General features: G+C 33.5%; 1 protein-coding gene across 3 annotated transcripts in view; it reads left to right on the plus strand.

The window, feature by feature from the left end:
- The window catches only part of HSF2BP (heat shock transcription factor 2 binding protein), a 97,144-nt gene that overhangs the window by 72,035 nt on the left and 8,095 nt on the right, over positions 1–17,014 (plus strand). For 2 of the 3 annotated variants that reach the window (XR_004232919.1, XM_031959216.1), the window contains exon 7: positions 11,292–11,395. Coding sequence is in view for 2 of the 3 variants with exons in the window: in XM_031959216.1 (XP_031815076.1) it covers positions 11,292–11,395 (104 nt within the window). In the remaining variant the exon portion in view is untranslated. Of the gene's footprint in view, positions 1–3,830; positions 7,359–11,291; positions 11,396–17,014 lie in introns of those variants that run through there. The other variant, XM_031959217.1, reaches the window with a different exon arrangement.

A 17,014-nucleotide genomic window follows, 5' to 3' on the forward strand; every position in this document is an offset into this window, starting at 1 on the left:
TTACCTTTACCTCTGTCTCAGATAATGATTCTTATCTTTGTTTTTTTTTTTTGTATCATCTGAAACATAATAAATTCTACTCCAGCCCTTTATTTTTATTCTATGTAAAAATGTATTTCTATGTAGCTGTATAGTATAGTATGTATTTATACTCTCATTTTAAAATATATTCTTGTAAACAACATAATCTTGGATTCTGATTTTTAATCCATTCTGTTATCCATTTCCATTTTATGGATGAATTAATCTCATTCACATTCAAAGTTATAATTACTAGATGTACGCATTTTCCTAATCCTCCAAATCCAAATCCAAAGTTTTTCATCACTTTTTATTGTCTTCTTTTTTAACTAAGTCTCTTCTTAAACATCTAAATGATTAACCACTATCTCCCTAATCCACATTCCTTCTAAAAGTTCCTCTTTATCCTCGTCTTTATTTTAAGAATGCCTCCATTAACCAAATGTGCAAAAATGTTTGTAGCAGCCCTTTTAGTGGCAAAGAATTGGAAACTGAATAAGTGTCCATCAGTTGGGGAATGGATGAATAAATTATGGTATATTAATGTGATTATTATTCTATAAGAAATTATTCTATAAGAAATTATTTCTCCAGGCTGATTTCAGAAAAGCCTCGAGAAATTTACATGAGCTGATTCTAAGTGAAGTAAGCAGAACCAAGAGAATATTGTAGATAGTAACAACAAGATTATGGGATGATCAACTGTGATGGAATTGCCTCTTCAACAATGAGGTGATTCAAGGCAATTCCAATAGATTTATAATGGAAAATGTCTTCTGTATCCTTAGAAAGAACTATGGAGACCAAATATAGATCAGAGATAGTATTTTCACTTGTTTTGTTGTTGTTGTTGTTCTTGTTTGCTTGCTTGATTTTTTTTCTTTCTCATGTTTTTTTTCCCTTTTGATCTAATTGTTTGTGTGTGTGTGTGTGTGTGTGTGTGTGTGTGTGTGTGTTTGTGTAACATGATGACTATGGAAATGTTTGGAAGAATTCCACATGTTTGACTTATGTTGGATTGTATGTTGTCTTTGGAGTAGGGATAGGAGGAGAAAATTTGGAACAAAAGCTTTTGCAAAGATGAATGTTGAAAACTATCTTTGCAAATATTTGGAAAATAAAATACCATTAAAATGTAATTGGAATGTTTAACAAAACAAATAGAAATATAATACAATGCAAAAAAAAGGGAATGTCTCCCTTATCTTTTCCTATTCCTTAATTTTCTCACCCTTGTAAGAAATGCCTCCTTTTACTCTTCTGCTTCTTGATTTGTATACACCCTTCTAGGAATCCATCTTTTATTCTATCCCCTCACTTTCCTATTTACTATCTTTCAATAAATGTATGTTATTTTTTTCTTTGATCCTGTTCTGATGAGAAAAATTTCTAGCACTATTAGCTTCCTACCTTCACTGCAGCAGTTCTTCCATTCACACACCATTTTACCTCTCCCTACTCAGTTTTTATTTTTAGGACCATTTTGTCAAATTCAGCTTAATAACAAGCCTTCTGTATATGTGTTCTTTTTCAAATTACCCAAGAAATAGTAACATTCTTAAGAGTTAGAGATAACATTTTCCCATAAAAGAAGCAAAGATTTTGACTTTATCGAGTCCTTTATAATTGTCTTTAATGTTTATCTTTTATGTTTCTCCTGAAACTAATAGGTCACATTTTCCATTTAGCTTTGGTCTTTTCTTCACAAATACCTGAAAGTTCTTTAGTTCATTAAATATCCATTTTTTTTCCTCATTTAGGATAATGCACAGTTTTGCTGGCTAAAAATAACCAAGTTATTCTTGGTTGCAAGACCAGCTCCTTTGCTTTTCAGAATATATTCTTCCATCACCTTTGATATTTTAATGTAGAAGCTATTACATCTTGTGTTATACTTACTGTAGTTCCACATTATTTAACTTTTTCCCCTAGTTGCTTATAGTATTTTCTCCTTGACCTGGAAGTTTTGAAACTTAGCTATGATGTTCTTATCAGTTTTCATCTTGGGATCTTTTTTCGGTGGTGATCAGTTGATTTTCTCTATTTCTGTTTTACCCTCTCAGTTTAAAGCTTTATAACAATTTCCCTTAATAACCTCTTGAAATATGGTATTTAGATTCTTTTTTTGATCATAACTTTTAGGTAGTCCAACAATTCTTTTATTGTTTCTCCTGTGTATTCCCTAGGTCATCTGTTTTTCTAATGAGTTTTTTATGTTCTCTTCTATTTTTAATTCCTTTGCTTTTGTTTTATTTCTTGGTGTCCTGTGAAGTCTTCAGCTTCTTCTTGCCCAGTTCTAATTTTTAAAAATTTATTTCCTTTCATAAGTTTTTAAAATTTCTTTTTCCAATTGGTTGACTTTTTTTTTTCATAATTTTCTTGATTTTTTTTTTTCCTCCATAGTTTTTCCTTACCTCTTATTTGAGTTTAAAATTCCTTTTGAAGTAGGGCTTGTTTTTTGCTCTGGAACCAGAACCAGGGACTCCATGAGTTCCTATAGCCAGCGCAGCCCCTTGTCTCTCTGATCACTCATTTAACATGTGCTTCTTCCTCTTTGCCCATAATCACAGCCCAGGACTTCAAGTCAAGACTTCAGGTCATATCTCAGCTGGATGCTCAGCACAAGTTGAGAGCCCTGAAATCTTCCCATGATCAGCTATGAGGGAAAAGTTTCTAAAGTTAAGGCTGCAGCCTACATCAAGGCCTAAAGAGATTGATTTTTATTGATTGGGCCTGGAGGTTCTTGCAGTTGTTAGGTCAAACCCTCACTGTTAGAGGTAAGGTTTTTCCTAACATCCTTGTCCTGGAGGTTTTGAAACTTAGCTATGATGTTCCTATGAGTTTGCATCTTGAGATTTCTTTCAGGTGGTGATCAGTGGATTTTCTTTATTTCTATTTTACCTTCTCATTTTAAAACTTCAGGGCAATTTCCCTTAATATCCTTTTGAAATATGGTATCTAGATTCTTTTTTTTTATCATAACTTTTAGGTAGTCCAACAATTCTCTTATTGTTTCTCCTGTCTGTCCTAACATCATCAGAAATTGTTCTAGCTGATAACTGCTTCACTCTTACTTTAAATTATTTTTGCCACTCAAAATTCTTTCTTATTTGTGGGAGAATTTAGGAGAGTCAAGTAATTTCTTGCCTTATTTTGCCATCTTTCCATAATCCTCCTCATTTTAACTACGATTAAAAAAACATAATTTTCATAGTTTAATATTTCTTTAATATTTTTCTCATTGACCTATTTTTAGTTCTTTTTTGACATCAGATACCTTATATTTGTCTTCACTTTTTCAAGCTTTTGATTTTGTTAAAATATGTCTTGCTGACTTATGAAATCAATGATTTCTGACTGATCTATTTTAGTTCTTAGAGAACCTATTTCTGGGGTAAAATTTGACTTTCTCTTTTTAAAATTAAATTCTTTTTAATTAACATAAAACTATTTTTCTCTTCATTCTACTTCCCAACCAACAAAAAGAAACAGAAAGAAAAATAAAATCCTTATAATAAATATACTTTTCATTTTATCCCAAGTGCTTAGCACAATGCCTGACAAAGAAGATAATTAATGTTTATTGACTGAAAATCAACTATGAATTCCACAAATTCATAGTTATGGACTAAAGTCCTGCAAAACTAAAGTAGATTTTTGTGTCTTGCCACCAAAGCTATAGTGATACCTAAAGGAGTGAAAACCTTATGTGACATCCATAAAACATAGAAAAGTTCTTAATCTCTTTCCCACTGATATCCTCTTTAGCATATGAATATCAATAGTTTTTTTTTTTTTTTTTTCCTCAGCCACTGTTCCCATTGGGATTGACTGTCTTTCTAGCCACCGTCCTCAGCTAGACCAAAGGAGGATCTGAGCAAGCAAAAAAATAGATCAATGGGGAACACCAAATAGTATACTGTGGCAGCTTACTCTGTCCCCCACCAAACAGAAATTGCTGCTTTTGTCTTGGAGAAAATCAGATTTATGCATTTACTGTGCTATGGGAAGTTAATGATAACATTTTTTTTCTCATTTGGTTCCAAAGTCTACAGACAGAAAGATTTATTCATTCATTCAATAAACATTTTTAAGTGTTAGTTTTGACACAGGGTCTATTTTCTTTGTCTAATTTTTTATGTGTGTTTTTTTTATAATATGCCCTTTTCTCTTACCTTCCATTCCCATTTATAAATAATAGAAATAAAAAATCGCTGATGTTGATCATCTTATTTTCTCTTTTTTGAGTGTTCTGTGTATTGTTTTACAGCAAAATGCCCAATATGTATCATAACTGTGACTAGTTATATAAATTCAAATTCAGTTGTATAAATATGCAGATTCAGCTGTGCAAAATAGCATAGATAGTGCTTAAATACAAATGGCAGAAATGATTTTTTAAAAAAAGAATATTTAACACAAATTTATGATTTTTATAAAATAGCATTTGAACTAGATAGTTTAGCTTAATTTGTATCCTTGGATCCAAAGAAGCTTATTTTCCAAAAACAAATAAAACTATTAGGGCCATTTTGTGATTAAAGGATCACAGTTAATAAGTCTCTATTTCTAAGAGTTTTTACTGGCTCTTCTACAAAAATGACCTGGCCTAGAGGAAAGACAACAGGAATCCCTTGAGAGTTAGGCCAAAGTGCTAACTAACTATGATTAAATATTCTATATGATCTATTTTCACTAATTCCATTTTTAGTTAGAATTTCTCTAATTACTTTTGCTACATGATCGTTATTAGGATTTGGGAGCCTTTCGTTGTATCATAGATTACAGAATGAGCTGTTGTATAGATAATAATATCCTTTACTTGATCCATGGAAAACAAGAAACAAGTCATGATTTCCATCGAACTTGTATTGTGATTTTGTGATTTTCACAAGGCAGTTTCCCAGGTCTTTTAGTTTTTTCTCAGTGTCAGATTTCCTGGTATCAGCTGCCAAGTTGATCCTGGAAAAATCCAAGGTGTAGAGAAAACAGAGTGTCTCTAGCTATATCACCAGAAACAAGATTGCCTACAAAATACCTTCAAAACTACATGCACATGTCTGTTTCTCCCCAAAACACCTGCTTATACTTATCCTTAAGGGCAAAATTGGAGGCCTAGTGGGGAAATATCTGATGACATTTGCTGAGCTGCTACATTAGAAGGAAAGTATCCTTTGTCCTTTGGAACTGAGACTATATGATTATGCCTTTAAACTGCTTATCAGTAGCAATTTGATTACTTGAATGCTGTATCAGCAGTAGTAGCTTGACTATTTTGTTGTGGACTATTGAGCTCTTATAAATAGTTGCTTTTAGAAAAAGTTATTCTACAATATTTACAGATGGGGTAATTGATAGAGTTGGAGGCAAAGAGCTGTGTGAGAGCTAAAAGCCAGTGAACATGTTACCTGCACAGCTCCATGGTACAGTTTGGAATAAAAAGACAACTACCCTTTTTTCTTAGGCTACTTACAATACTAATGCAATAATGATTATGGTGTCCTTCATTGTCTAAAAGTATGTTATATTTCACTTATTCCCTAGGGTTCTCCTATGCTGTTAAAGGGGCTTGAGAATTATAGGTTCTTTATCATTGATTCTAGCTCCCACTGGTGTTGTTTTAATTATGAAAGAGAGGATCCACCCTGCCCTAGTTCTGTCTAACCATTAACAATTGGATTAGTTTTCACAAAGAAATATTTACTTCAAAAATATAATCACAGATGTGTAAACATACTCCCTAACATGTAGGGCTTCCTCCTCTCTAACCCCTATACCATCTCATTCTCTGAGGAAGATGAGGGGCTTACATTAATAGGTTAGCTCAGTTCTTAGAGAGTACAGTTCCAAGTTTCAAATCTAAAGTCCTCTTTAGGCTTAATTGCCAAGCAACGTGGCTTCTCAGGGCTTCCCTGTCAGGCCTGCTGACTACAACATCCTATCCAGAATTGTGCCTCCAAAGTTGTCCTGGCCTGAGCTCCTGTTCTGGTAGGGTCAGCACTTAAAATTAAGGACCAAAGCAACAGAACAACCACAATGGGAGAAGGCCCCTTATAACCTTATAACCTTATAAAGGGGCCTTCTCCCATTGGCTACAATAGTCAGATCATGTTGAGTTTTTAAAGCAACAGAAGTGAGGAGGGATATCATTGTACCTCCCCATCTTTTTTACTCTGTGCCTTGAGTGTTTGCCTTGTTCTGTTTCTTTTGTCCTTAATTTTAAGTGCTGACCCTACCAGAACAGGAGCTCAATTCACTTGGGAACATGTCTAGAAAGCCTGTGGTTAAAGGTATCTCTGCATTCTCTCTGCTTTTAAGTACCACAGGCTTTCTAGACATGTTTCAAGGTCTCACTACACATTTTCCTGTAAAATTTGCCATTGGCAAATAAGCAGGGATGTATTTTTAAAAAAACTCAATCCTTGTCCCAAGTGTAGAACAATTTTTTATGGTCCATAGGGAGGCAAAAGCAATGTCTTCTCTCTTGTTTCCTCAGTGCCATATAATTAAGTCTAAAATAGTCATTTTATATGATCAGGTATATACAGATTAAAATCACAATTATCCTCCAATACAAAGTTTTCCAGGCAACAAGAAACATTTCACAAAGTTTGTTAAATATTTCTCCTTGCCTAACCTTAGATTTATATGAGCAGTCTCAACAGCAAAGGAAAGAGCAAAGACAAAGAAAACTGGCTTCCCTCCCTGAAAGTAAACTTGTTCCAGACTGTGCTTTTCAAACAACATGGAATTTAAACTATTTCTCCACAGGGATTTGAGATGAGTTGATAGGCTGATGCCCCTTTCTCAGATGAGAAGCTGTTCTAGGTGGAAACATATGCTCCGTCAGTGCATAAGGCCATTAGACTCCAATCTGGACAAAAAGTGCTCCTTTCTGCACAGGGAATACTCCTGTTCTCTAAGGTTCTTTGTTGTATTGGTGGTTCCCCAGAGGGGTCCAGATAGCTTTTCCTGGGTCTTTATTCCCAAGGACACCCCCAAATTTCCCCAAGGATCCTTGCTATTGCCAAGGTAAAACACATAATAACTGAAAACTCACTCAATAGGACAAGAAAACAACAAATCAGTTAATTTTAGGCAAAGGCATTTTTATCATAAGAAGATGTATTTATTAGTATGCCTAATATTCCAAACCTTACTAATATTTACTATTTCCATTTTTTGCTCACTGTTAATTTGCAAAGTGTAATTTGAAACCTCAGCCTTGTTTTGATTTTCATTTCTCTTATTAGTGATTTGGAACATCCTTTCATGCGTTTGTGAATACTTAGCAGTTCTTAAAAAAACAAAACAAAAAAAAAACTGCCCCTATACACCTAAGGTCAACTAGGTGGCTCAGTGGATAGAGCACCAGCCCTGAGAGGAGGACCTGAGTGCAAATTCACCCTCAGAAGGCTTAATCCTTTTTAGTTTAATACTTCCTAATGACTTCTGTCACCCTGAGCAAATCACTTAACCACAATTGCTTCCAAAAAAAAAAAAAAAAAAAAAAAGAGAGAGAGAGAGAAAACTGTTTGCACATGTCCTTTGACCACTTTTATTTTTGGTGAATAACTTTCAATTTTAATTTATTTAGTAATTGAATATGTATCTTGGATACCAACCTTTATTAGAGAAATTGATACAATTTTTTTTTTTTTCTATTTGGCCACTTCCCATCTATCCTAGGTACTATATTAATTTGTCTGTGCAGAAGATTTTCATTGCCATGTAATTAAAGTTTTATCTTTAATAATTATTTCCCTCTATGTCTCATTCATCAAAGAGCAATAGTGTCAGACTCAAATAGAAATTTATTCCTGTATATTGGCATAATGACTTAGAAAATCACAAATTAATATAATTTACATTGCATTACATTTTTATTTATTTTGTTAAATATTTCTTAATTGCAGTTTAATCTGTTTGGACGTGTAGTTTTGATGACTGCTGTTTTATTATATGGTTTGAGGTTTAGAAGTGCTATTCCCCCTTTATCCCTACTTCTTTTCAGTATTATTTCCCTTGATATTATAGATATTTTGTTTTTCCAAATGAATTTTATTATTTTATCAAATTTCATAAAAGTAACTCCTCAGTAATTTGATTGGTATAGTCTTAAAAGGGTAAATTACTTTGGATAATATTGCAATTTTTATCATATTGGTATGGCCCAGCCATGAGCACTAAATATTCCTCTATGTAAATTGTTCTTTATTTCCTTGAAGAATACTTTAATTGAATCTATACAAGTCTTATATTTGCTTTAGTGGACCAGTCTCTAGTTATTTTATTCATTTTGTAGATGTTTAGAATGGGATTTACTTTCTATTTTCCTCATATTTTATTGTTTTTATATAGAAATATTGTTCATTTGGACGGACTTATTTTGTAGTTAGTCACTTTGTTGAAACTATTAATTGTCTCAATTAGTGCAGAATTGTCTTGCATTTTAAAATTTTACTTTCCTTTTATTTTAAGGTCTTTTTCACAGTCTTTTGTAAAATTTGCTGTTTCTGAATTGAATTGTTAAATTCTTTCTTTCTTTCTTTCTTTCTTTGTTTCTTTGTTTGTTTCTTTCTCTTTCTCTCTTTTTGTTTCCTTTCCTCTCTTTTTTCTTTCTTTTTTTGGAGATAATCTGTACATTCTTTCATTTTATATTTCATTTTCTGTGTTCAGAAGTTCTGGTCAGTTCTATTATTTCCTTCATTATTCTTTCTTTTATTATTTTTTGTCCTGACATGTTCTCTTGGGAGACATGTAGTTTTAGGTTGTCTTTATGCATGGTTTTGCTTTCATAGTGAGCATATTTTCTTTTAATTTTTTCTGCTGCTCTTTTTCTAGATTGTTCTTCAGTTTTATATATGTACATTCCCAGTCTATTGTCCTTTTGTTTCTTTGGTGAAGCTTAACATTTTATATTCTAATTCTGCCTATTATTTTTGCTGTTCATTCCACAAATTCTCATTTCTCTTTTGATCTATATATTCTGTGTTCTCACATTTCACATGGTCTCTAACCTCATCAATCATTAGATTATTTTCCTTTGTTTTATAGTAATTTATAGAGAGAGAGGCTTGAACTTGTTTTCTAGGTCTGGAGACTATATTTTTCTCTGTTGTCAATGTTTTCCTATTGATCTATCTGCTTTCCATGATCTTTGAATTTTTTTCCCCTGACATCTTTAGCAATTCTCCTTATTTTCCCTTATGGCTTATTTTCTGATTTTTTTTTTTTCCTCTCTGAAAGTAGTTTCCCGGGGACTGGACCTCAAAACATCCTAACCTCTTCCCATGTTTGGCAGTTCAAGGTTTACCAGTCTAGGTTTCTGTGTCAAGTGGCTTTTAGGGGATTGAAATGGCTGTAACTAGATGCTGTGCTCTTTCCTTCAAGCTTAATGGAATGCTATACAGAACATACCTTTTTTTCCTCCCCATACTCTACCTTCCAAACACACAGAGTAACTTGTCCTGGTGATTTGCCTCACTTTCTCAGTTCTCCAGCCAGATACTAGTAGATTAGAACTTTGCAATATTGTTTGCCCCAGGACTGGAAGTTTAGACACTTTGGAGCACTGATGATAGAGGGTTGCAGCCCCAGTAGAGCTTTTGCTCCTTAAGTCTCTAGTAGAGCTGAAATTACCTGAATGAAATTCCACAGCCTAGAGCCTGGGTCTTCATGGCACTGGAAAGAGGAAGGAGAAACCAGCTTTTAAGGATTTTTTTATTTTTTGTAAGTCCCTGTCAAATCCTTCGGGCTTCACTTATGTGAGTGTTCATATGGATATGGTTTGGTTCCTCTAGAAGTGTATTGATTCTTAAGTCATTGGATAAGTAATATTAGAAGTATAGATGACTGTATGAATGTTTGTAAATTAATGTTTGGTCTGATATCTGTTTAATTCTAATAGAAAGAACATTAGTTGGAACTGAAAGCTGTTTTTTTTTTTTCCTGTGCTAGGTGTAACCATGATCAAATAAATTTGTCACATTAACTTTCTAGTGATGAGCACTGCTATACTTGGTTAAGCTGATCTTTAGACACCAAACATATTCTGTTGCCGAGCCTACATTCAAAGTGGTCTACCATGAGTGAATCTGCTATAGTTTGTGCAGTATTGGAATAGCCTTTGAGAATTTATCTTCTTCTCTATTTAATGGTGAGGCATGATAGCAGGGTTCTGTGAAATAATACTGCTTACAAAGCAAATAAGTAAGTAAAATGGGTTTGTGAGACTGTTATATATGTCTCCCAAAACTTTAATATAGCCAATTTTAAGAGATTATCCTATAGGTTAGTTGTACACTATTTCAAAGTCCTATTCTTTTTGTATAGCAAAATAACTGTGTGGATATGTATCCATATATTGTATTTAATATACTTTAACATATTTAACATGTATAGGTCAACCTGCCATCTGGGAGAGGAGGTGAGGGAAGGGGGGGAAAATTGGAACAAAAGGTTTTGCAATTGTCAATGCTGAAAAATTACCCATGCATATATCTTGTAGATACAAAGCTATAATAAAAAAAAGAAAGAAAAAAATAAAAGAAAATACCACTAGTAGGACTAAAAAAAAAGATTATCCTGTATTTTTTGTAGAAAACTAACAATTCCAATTCTGCTTTTTATGATATATGTAGGAATTATAACTGATTTTCATTATCTGACTGTCGAGTAAATTTTCTGAAAACTCTAGGTGTTTACTTAGCGTCTGTCTTTTTTTTTTTTTTTTTTAAATAGCCTTTTATTTACAGGATATATACATGGGTAACTTTACAGCATTAACAATTGCCAAACCTCTTGTTCCAATTTTTCACCTCTTACCCCCCCACCCCCTCCCCTAGATGGCAGGATGACCAGTAGATGTTAAATATATTAAAATATAAATTAGATACACAATAAGTATACATGACCAAAACGTTATTTCTTAGCATCTGTCTTAAAATATCCTGCAAAGAAAGTATCATTAGAAATGGAGAAGAATGACATGTATAACTTTCTACTATTATTTACCTTAAGACCTATAACTCTATAATCTTTTTATTTTGGTTTTGATTTGAGGTAGAATGTCATTATCAGATTCTTAATTTGGAATAATCTAGGTTTTATATTATTTGTACCATGATTAACACAAATAGCTTTAAATTTTTGATATTTTATTTTATACAATATTGTCAAGTATCTAGAGATCCTATTGAATCTAATGAAATATACTTTTAGTGAAGAAATTGCACTGTGTTTTAAACTCCATTTCTTTCACTTTTCAGGTTAATGCTGATGACACTGTACAATATAAGCATCAACTTAAAAGGCCTGAAGTATATTAGTGAAAGTCCAGGTTTTATCCCTTTACTGTCATGGCTCTTGGAAGGTAAGGACTTTGCATAATTTATTTATGTAAACTTCTTATGAGATGGCTAAGTAGATTTTACTATTAAAATTTTTTATTTAATTTGTTGGGATATTTTGTGTCTTTAAGATTTTCAAAAAATTCCTTGAGATAAAGATAACTCAAAAGTATTCTATGAATATTTGTCATCTTCTTGTTATTGATCTGGTAGAGGAAGTTTCACATACTAGTTGTAGTGAGTGCACTCTGGCCCCTCTCTCTAAGCACCAAACAGACTACATCTCTCCTATGATTCTAGGTACCCTGAAGAACTGGGGGAAATGGGATTATTTTTTTATGCCATTGACTAATATGTGTTTTCCCCATTTGTTAGGGGCCTTTGACTAGCATTCCAATTCTATTCAAATATGACATTAATTAGTTTTTATAAATTAATATTCACTTTAAATATATAGCTTGGAAAAATAAGCAAATATTTTTCCTCCCCAACACTTTAGGGATATACTGTTCCCTGTAAAATCTCTATGTCTGAGAAAGGAGGCTTGAAACTTAACTTGTAGTAATTAATATATACCCATGATCCTGTTAGGTTTATGTCCAGATAGTACAACTGTTAGATGAGTATCTATGTCAGCTGCTGCTGGGCTACAGGCCTGAAAGTCACTCCCAAAAGTTGTTCCTTGTGGCATCAGTCTCACATTGGCTGGGGAAACCTGGCTTAAGCTCTGACTCTCTTAGATTCCAATGCTCAGATTCTTGTGGTTTGCATTCCTGACCTTTCAACATTCCCAAGATTGACATGGTCTCTTATCAGATGCTCATCAGATGAACCAGAATGAGGCAAAAGAAATTTTTTTTTTTAAAAGCCTGAAGCTCTTAGGCTTTTTTGAGTACCTTCATAGACAATAAAAAGCTTTCTCTTCAGGAGGTGGTTAGTTAACTGGAACTACCCTGCTTCTCTACTTGCTGCCATAACAAGAAAGTTTTTTTTTCCTAACACACTGCTGCCTAACCATGTGAAGTCAATTTTTTAACCCAAATATAAAACTTTAAGACAAGATGGTGGTGGCTGTTTTGACTTATCTGGCACATGCTTGCCTACTGTCTTTCATTCAGGGTACTTTGCTTCTTAAGCTAGGCTGATTTGATATGAGATAATAATAATGGCTAACATTTGAATAATGTTTACTATGTGCCAGGCATTGTGCTAAGCATCTTATGATATGAGAACAGCCAAGTCCATCAAGTTGAAAATCACATAATCCTGCTATTATTGTTTTCTCTTCATTCAGCATCAGTTCAGATAAGTCTTACCAGGCCTTTCTGAAATAATCCTGCTGATCATTTCTTATGGTACAATAATATTCCATTACATTCATATACCATACCTTATTCAGCCATTTCCCAATTGGTGGGAATTCACTCAATTTCCAGTTCTTTGCCACTACAAAAAGAGCTGCTACAAACATCTTTGTGTATGTGAGTCCTTTTCCTTTCTTATGATATTTTGAGGATAGAGATCCAATAAGTGAGACTAGTGGATCAAAGGGTTTGCACAATTTTATAGCCCTTCGCACATAGTTCCAAATTGTTTTCCAGAATAATTGGATCATTTCACAATTCTGTCAACAACGAACTAGCGTTGAAAGGAATAGTTTCAAAGAAAACTGGGAAGATTTCTTCAAACTAAAACAGAGCCAATGAGCAGAAGTTGGACAATTTATATAATGATAATAGCAAAACAGCTTTGACATACTTTAGAACTCTGATCAATACAGTAGATAAGCCATGAGCCTAAAAGAATGAAAAATGAAACACCATTTATCTCCTACCCAAGAGGAGATGAATTTGAAATATAGAAAATATAAAACATAGCTTGTCTAATGTGAAGATAGCTACCTCCCCAGCTACATGGGTGAGATAAATTTCTTTGGTTGGCTGCCTGCCTCTTTAAAACTGTGAGACTGATCTGGGTCTCTCTTTTTTCATCATCTTTTCAACTGTAATCCTAGTGCTGTACCCAACACGAATTCCATGGACTGAACCTGAAAGGTGGAGGGGGGAGAGACTTCCCCTTCCCTTTCATGTTCTTTTATCCTGACCCCCTCTGAGAAACGGGCTCCAGGTGTTTGTCTTTGCTTTTTGTTATTTGTTGTCAGTTTCAGGTGTCAAAAGTGATTCTCAGAGACCAGGCTGGAGTTCAAGCCATGGAGACTCAGAGCCAGGATTGCAGGCAGGATGGTGTAGCGGTCAGCCATCTCAAAATGGAAACTGAGAAGCCAGGGTGCCTGAGACTCAAGTGCCTAGGGACATTTGGATTTGGAACTAGGATTGGAAATGAAACTTTATGCTATATGAAAACTGAACTAATTTAGGAATCTAACTTCCTTCTTTGCCCAGAGACTGTAGTGGTTTGGAAGGAAGGAGAATTATGCCTTCACTATATGGGGAAAATATGTTTGTTTAGTTTTGATTATGGCTTTGAAATATTTCTGGGTAAAAGATCCCTTGCATTACATGTATGGATTGAGGGCTTTACTTTTCATGGTTCAAAACATTTTTCTCAATGAAGGGAAGATTGGTAGGGGAAGATTAATAAAATAAAATAAAAATAACAAAAAATGAATGTATTATGTTAACAAAAAGCATTAGTAAAAATTGTAAAAGAAGCTTAAAAAAAGAACATCTGGTCCCTTTGTGTTGAGGAAAACAAGCTGTATGTAGGTTCTGAAAACACTCAATAACTTAGAGATGATATATTATTTTTTTATTCATGTTAAACTTAAATATAAAAGACCAAAAGGAAAAAAAATTGCCAGGTGCACAGCAGAACTTAAGAAAGGATTCAAAATATAAAGCAATAAATTTCCATTTCAAGAAAGCCTATATAATAAATACTGTTGTGTTCAGAGCTATCCATTATGCTATGTTATTTTATTATTTTTCTAACAAACAGTTGAGAAAAACTTATTAATTGATAATCAAAGATGTGTTTTTAGAAACCAGTGCTGTTGACCTTAAAGACTGTACATAGTTTCCTGTTAGTTCTGCCACCTTCTTCCTTATCTTCCCCTCCTCCGTTTGGAAATCAGTGTGATAAAAATGGGAATATGATTACAATATCCATCTTGGCTTTTCATGTTCTTGGTAATTCTTGACTTCACTCTGTGATGATTGCACAACTTAGGAGTAAAGAAAAAGTAAAAGTAAAAGGAGTTCTTATTCCTCTTTTTCCAAGACAGATTACTGTCAATGAAAGCATAATACTCTGAAAAGTGGTTTCTCATCAGATCCTTGCAGATTATTACCATTAATGCTCATATCTCCCTTTATGGATTCTTTTTCCCTCCATGCTAGTGTTCTTTAGCAGAATTTCCTTCCCTCCTCCTTCTATTCCTCCTGCCTTTTTTTTTTTTTTTTTTTTTTTTTTTTTTTTTGCCATCTCAGCCATTTTCCCAAAGCCCCTCTTCTTCTTAAGCGACTAAAGAGTTATTTTCTCTTCATTATTTACTAGCGATCTGATTATGGTACATCATGTATTCTCTTCTATCTCTTCTCTATTCTTCCTTTTTTGAATGTATCTTCCCATGTTGTAGTTTTTCTCCAGAAAAAGTATTGATTCACTGTTAAGTTTAGTCTTGCCAGGGGTAGTCCTTATTTCCTTATGTACTTTTAGAAAGAATCTTTTAATGTCCCCTTCTTATTGTTGTTTGACCCCATAGGTGTCTTTCTCTTTTATTTTTTTTCTCCTCTCTTTCTGGAGTAAATTTTTTTTTTATTACTTGTGCCTTCCTTGGTTTTTGTATTTGTTTAACTTTCTTTTGTTTCTGTTGTCTGGGATTTTACAAATAACCAGAGGATATTTGGTTTCTTTCTAGGAAGGCTTCTTTTTTTATTGGACACCTAGCCTTTTTTTAATTGATGATTAGGTTCAGGTTTGCAGGGTATGCTGCCTTACATTGTTGCATTTTGGGCCCCATTTCTCTTCTGTATTTTCTGTTGGGTGCATAATAGTCTTGTATTATATGAGTTTTCTTTCCTTTATATTTGAAGATCTTTTCTCTATCACTTGCAGAACTTGTTGCTTGCCATTGAAATTCTTCAATTTAATTACTATGTGTTCTGGGGTTTCAGTATTTGTTTTTATTTTCTAAAGCTAAATAATGAGTCCTTTCAATTGACACATCGTTTTCTGTCTTTAGAAGTTCTGGACTCTTTTTTTTTGACCTATGATCTTAGATCTATGTATCCTCCTTATGAGATCACTTTGTTTTGCTTGTATGGAGAATATGTTTTCTTTTAATGTGGTTACCTTTTGCTTTTCTTTTCCCAAATTGATTTATTTCTGTTTATTTGTACACCCAATCAGTTGTTCTGTCTTTTATTTCTCTTGAGAGACTTGACATCATGCATTCAAGTTGGTATATCCTGTCAATTCTTTTCTATAGGCCATAAATTCTGCCTTCATCATTTTTATTTCTCTCTTGAACCATTCATTAATATCCGATTATGGTTCCATGCTCTTTTGGTAATCCATAGGGTTATCTGCCTTTCTGAATATTGACTCATTTTCTTTTGTCTTGAATATATATTTAGAAATTTTCATTTAAATATTGAGCAGGGCATCTCCTATTATGTTAATAACATAATAATTTTCCTGTTGATTTATCTTCTTGGGTTCAAGGATTTTTGTTTTGTTTTTTAAACTGAATTTTCTTCATGAAATATTTGATGATTTTGGTCTTTTTTCTTTATATTCCCCTGTTGCTCGGTTTTTGACGCTTCTCCTTTTGATAAATTTTTCTGCAGATTAGACCTTAAGGAGATCTCTGTTTTCTCCATTTTGAACAATTCATTTTTTCACCAGTCTCAATCTACCCAAAATGACTTTTGAGGAGTTAGAATTGGGCCCTGGATGGATATCAGTCCTCAATCCTTCACACTTAAGTGCAGCCCTCTATACAAACTACCATTCTACTCTAGTTGTCTCTCTTGGTTACTTAACAATGGCAAGAGAATTCAGAACACTTGTCAATGGGCCATATTTTTCAACCTTCTCAGAGTATGGGCACTATTGGGGAAGGGGGTGGTAAATGACCACGTAAGATTAGGAATTAATTTCCTCTAATGTCAATTTATCATATTTTTACCTCTTTATGGTTCTTAGTGTTTTGCTTTGTGGAGACAGCTGTATTTGCTTTTCCTCTTGCACATAATTCTTATTTGGGATACTTTTGAGAGTTTTTTAGGATCAGAGGAAAGATCTTATCCTCCATCTGGATGGTCACATGATATTAGTTATATTTCAGTGACAGTTATATGTATATGCATTTATCCTGTTTCTTGATGACATTATAACTTGAATCAGTTGTGATCTATTTTTAATGGTACTATTTTATCTTTATCAAGGGTATTATTATTATTAGTGAAACAGCTAGGTAGCTCAGTGGATAGAATACTGGGATTGGACTCAGGAAGACCTGAATTCGAATCCAGCTTTAGATACTTAACTAGTTGTGTGACTCTGATCAAGTCATTTAACCTCTGTTTGTTATAATCTACTGGAGAAAGAATAGCAAAGCACTCTAGTATTTTTGTCAAGAAAAACCCCATAGACAGTATTGGCTTGTCATCATTCAC

The sequence above is a fragment of the Sarcophilus harrisii genome, chromosome 3 (assembly GCF_902635505.1).
Source record: "Sarcophilus harrisii chromosome 3, mSarHar1.11, whole genome shotgun sequence".
In the NCBI taxonomy this organism is placed as follows: domain Eukaryota; kingdom Metazoa; phylum Chordata; class Mammalia; order Dasyuromorphia; family Dasyuridae; genus Sarcophilus; species Sarcophilus harrisii.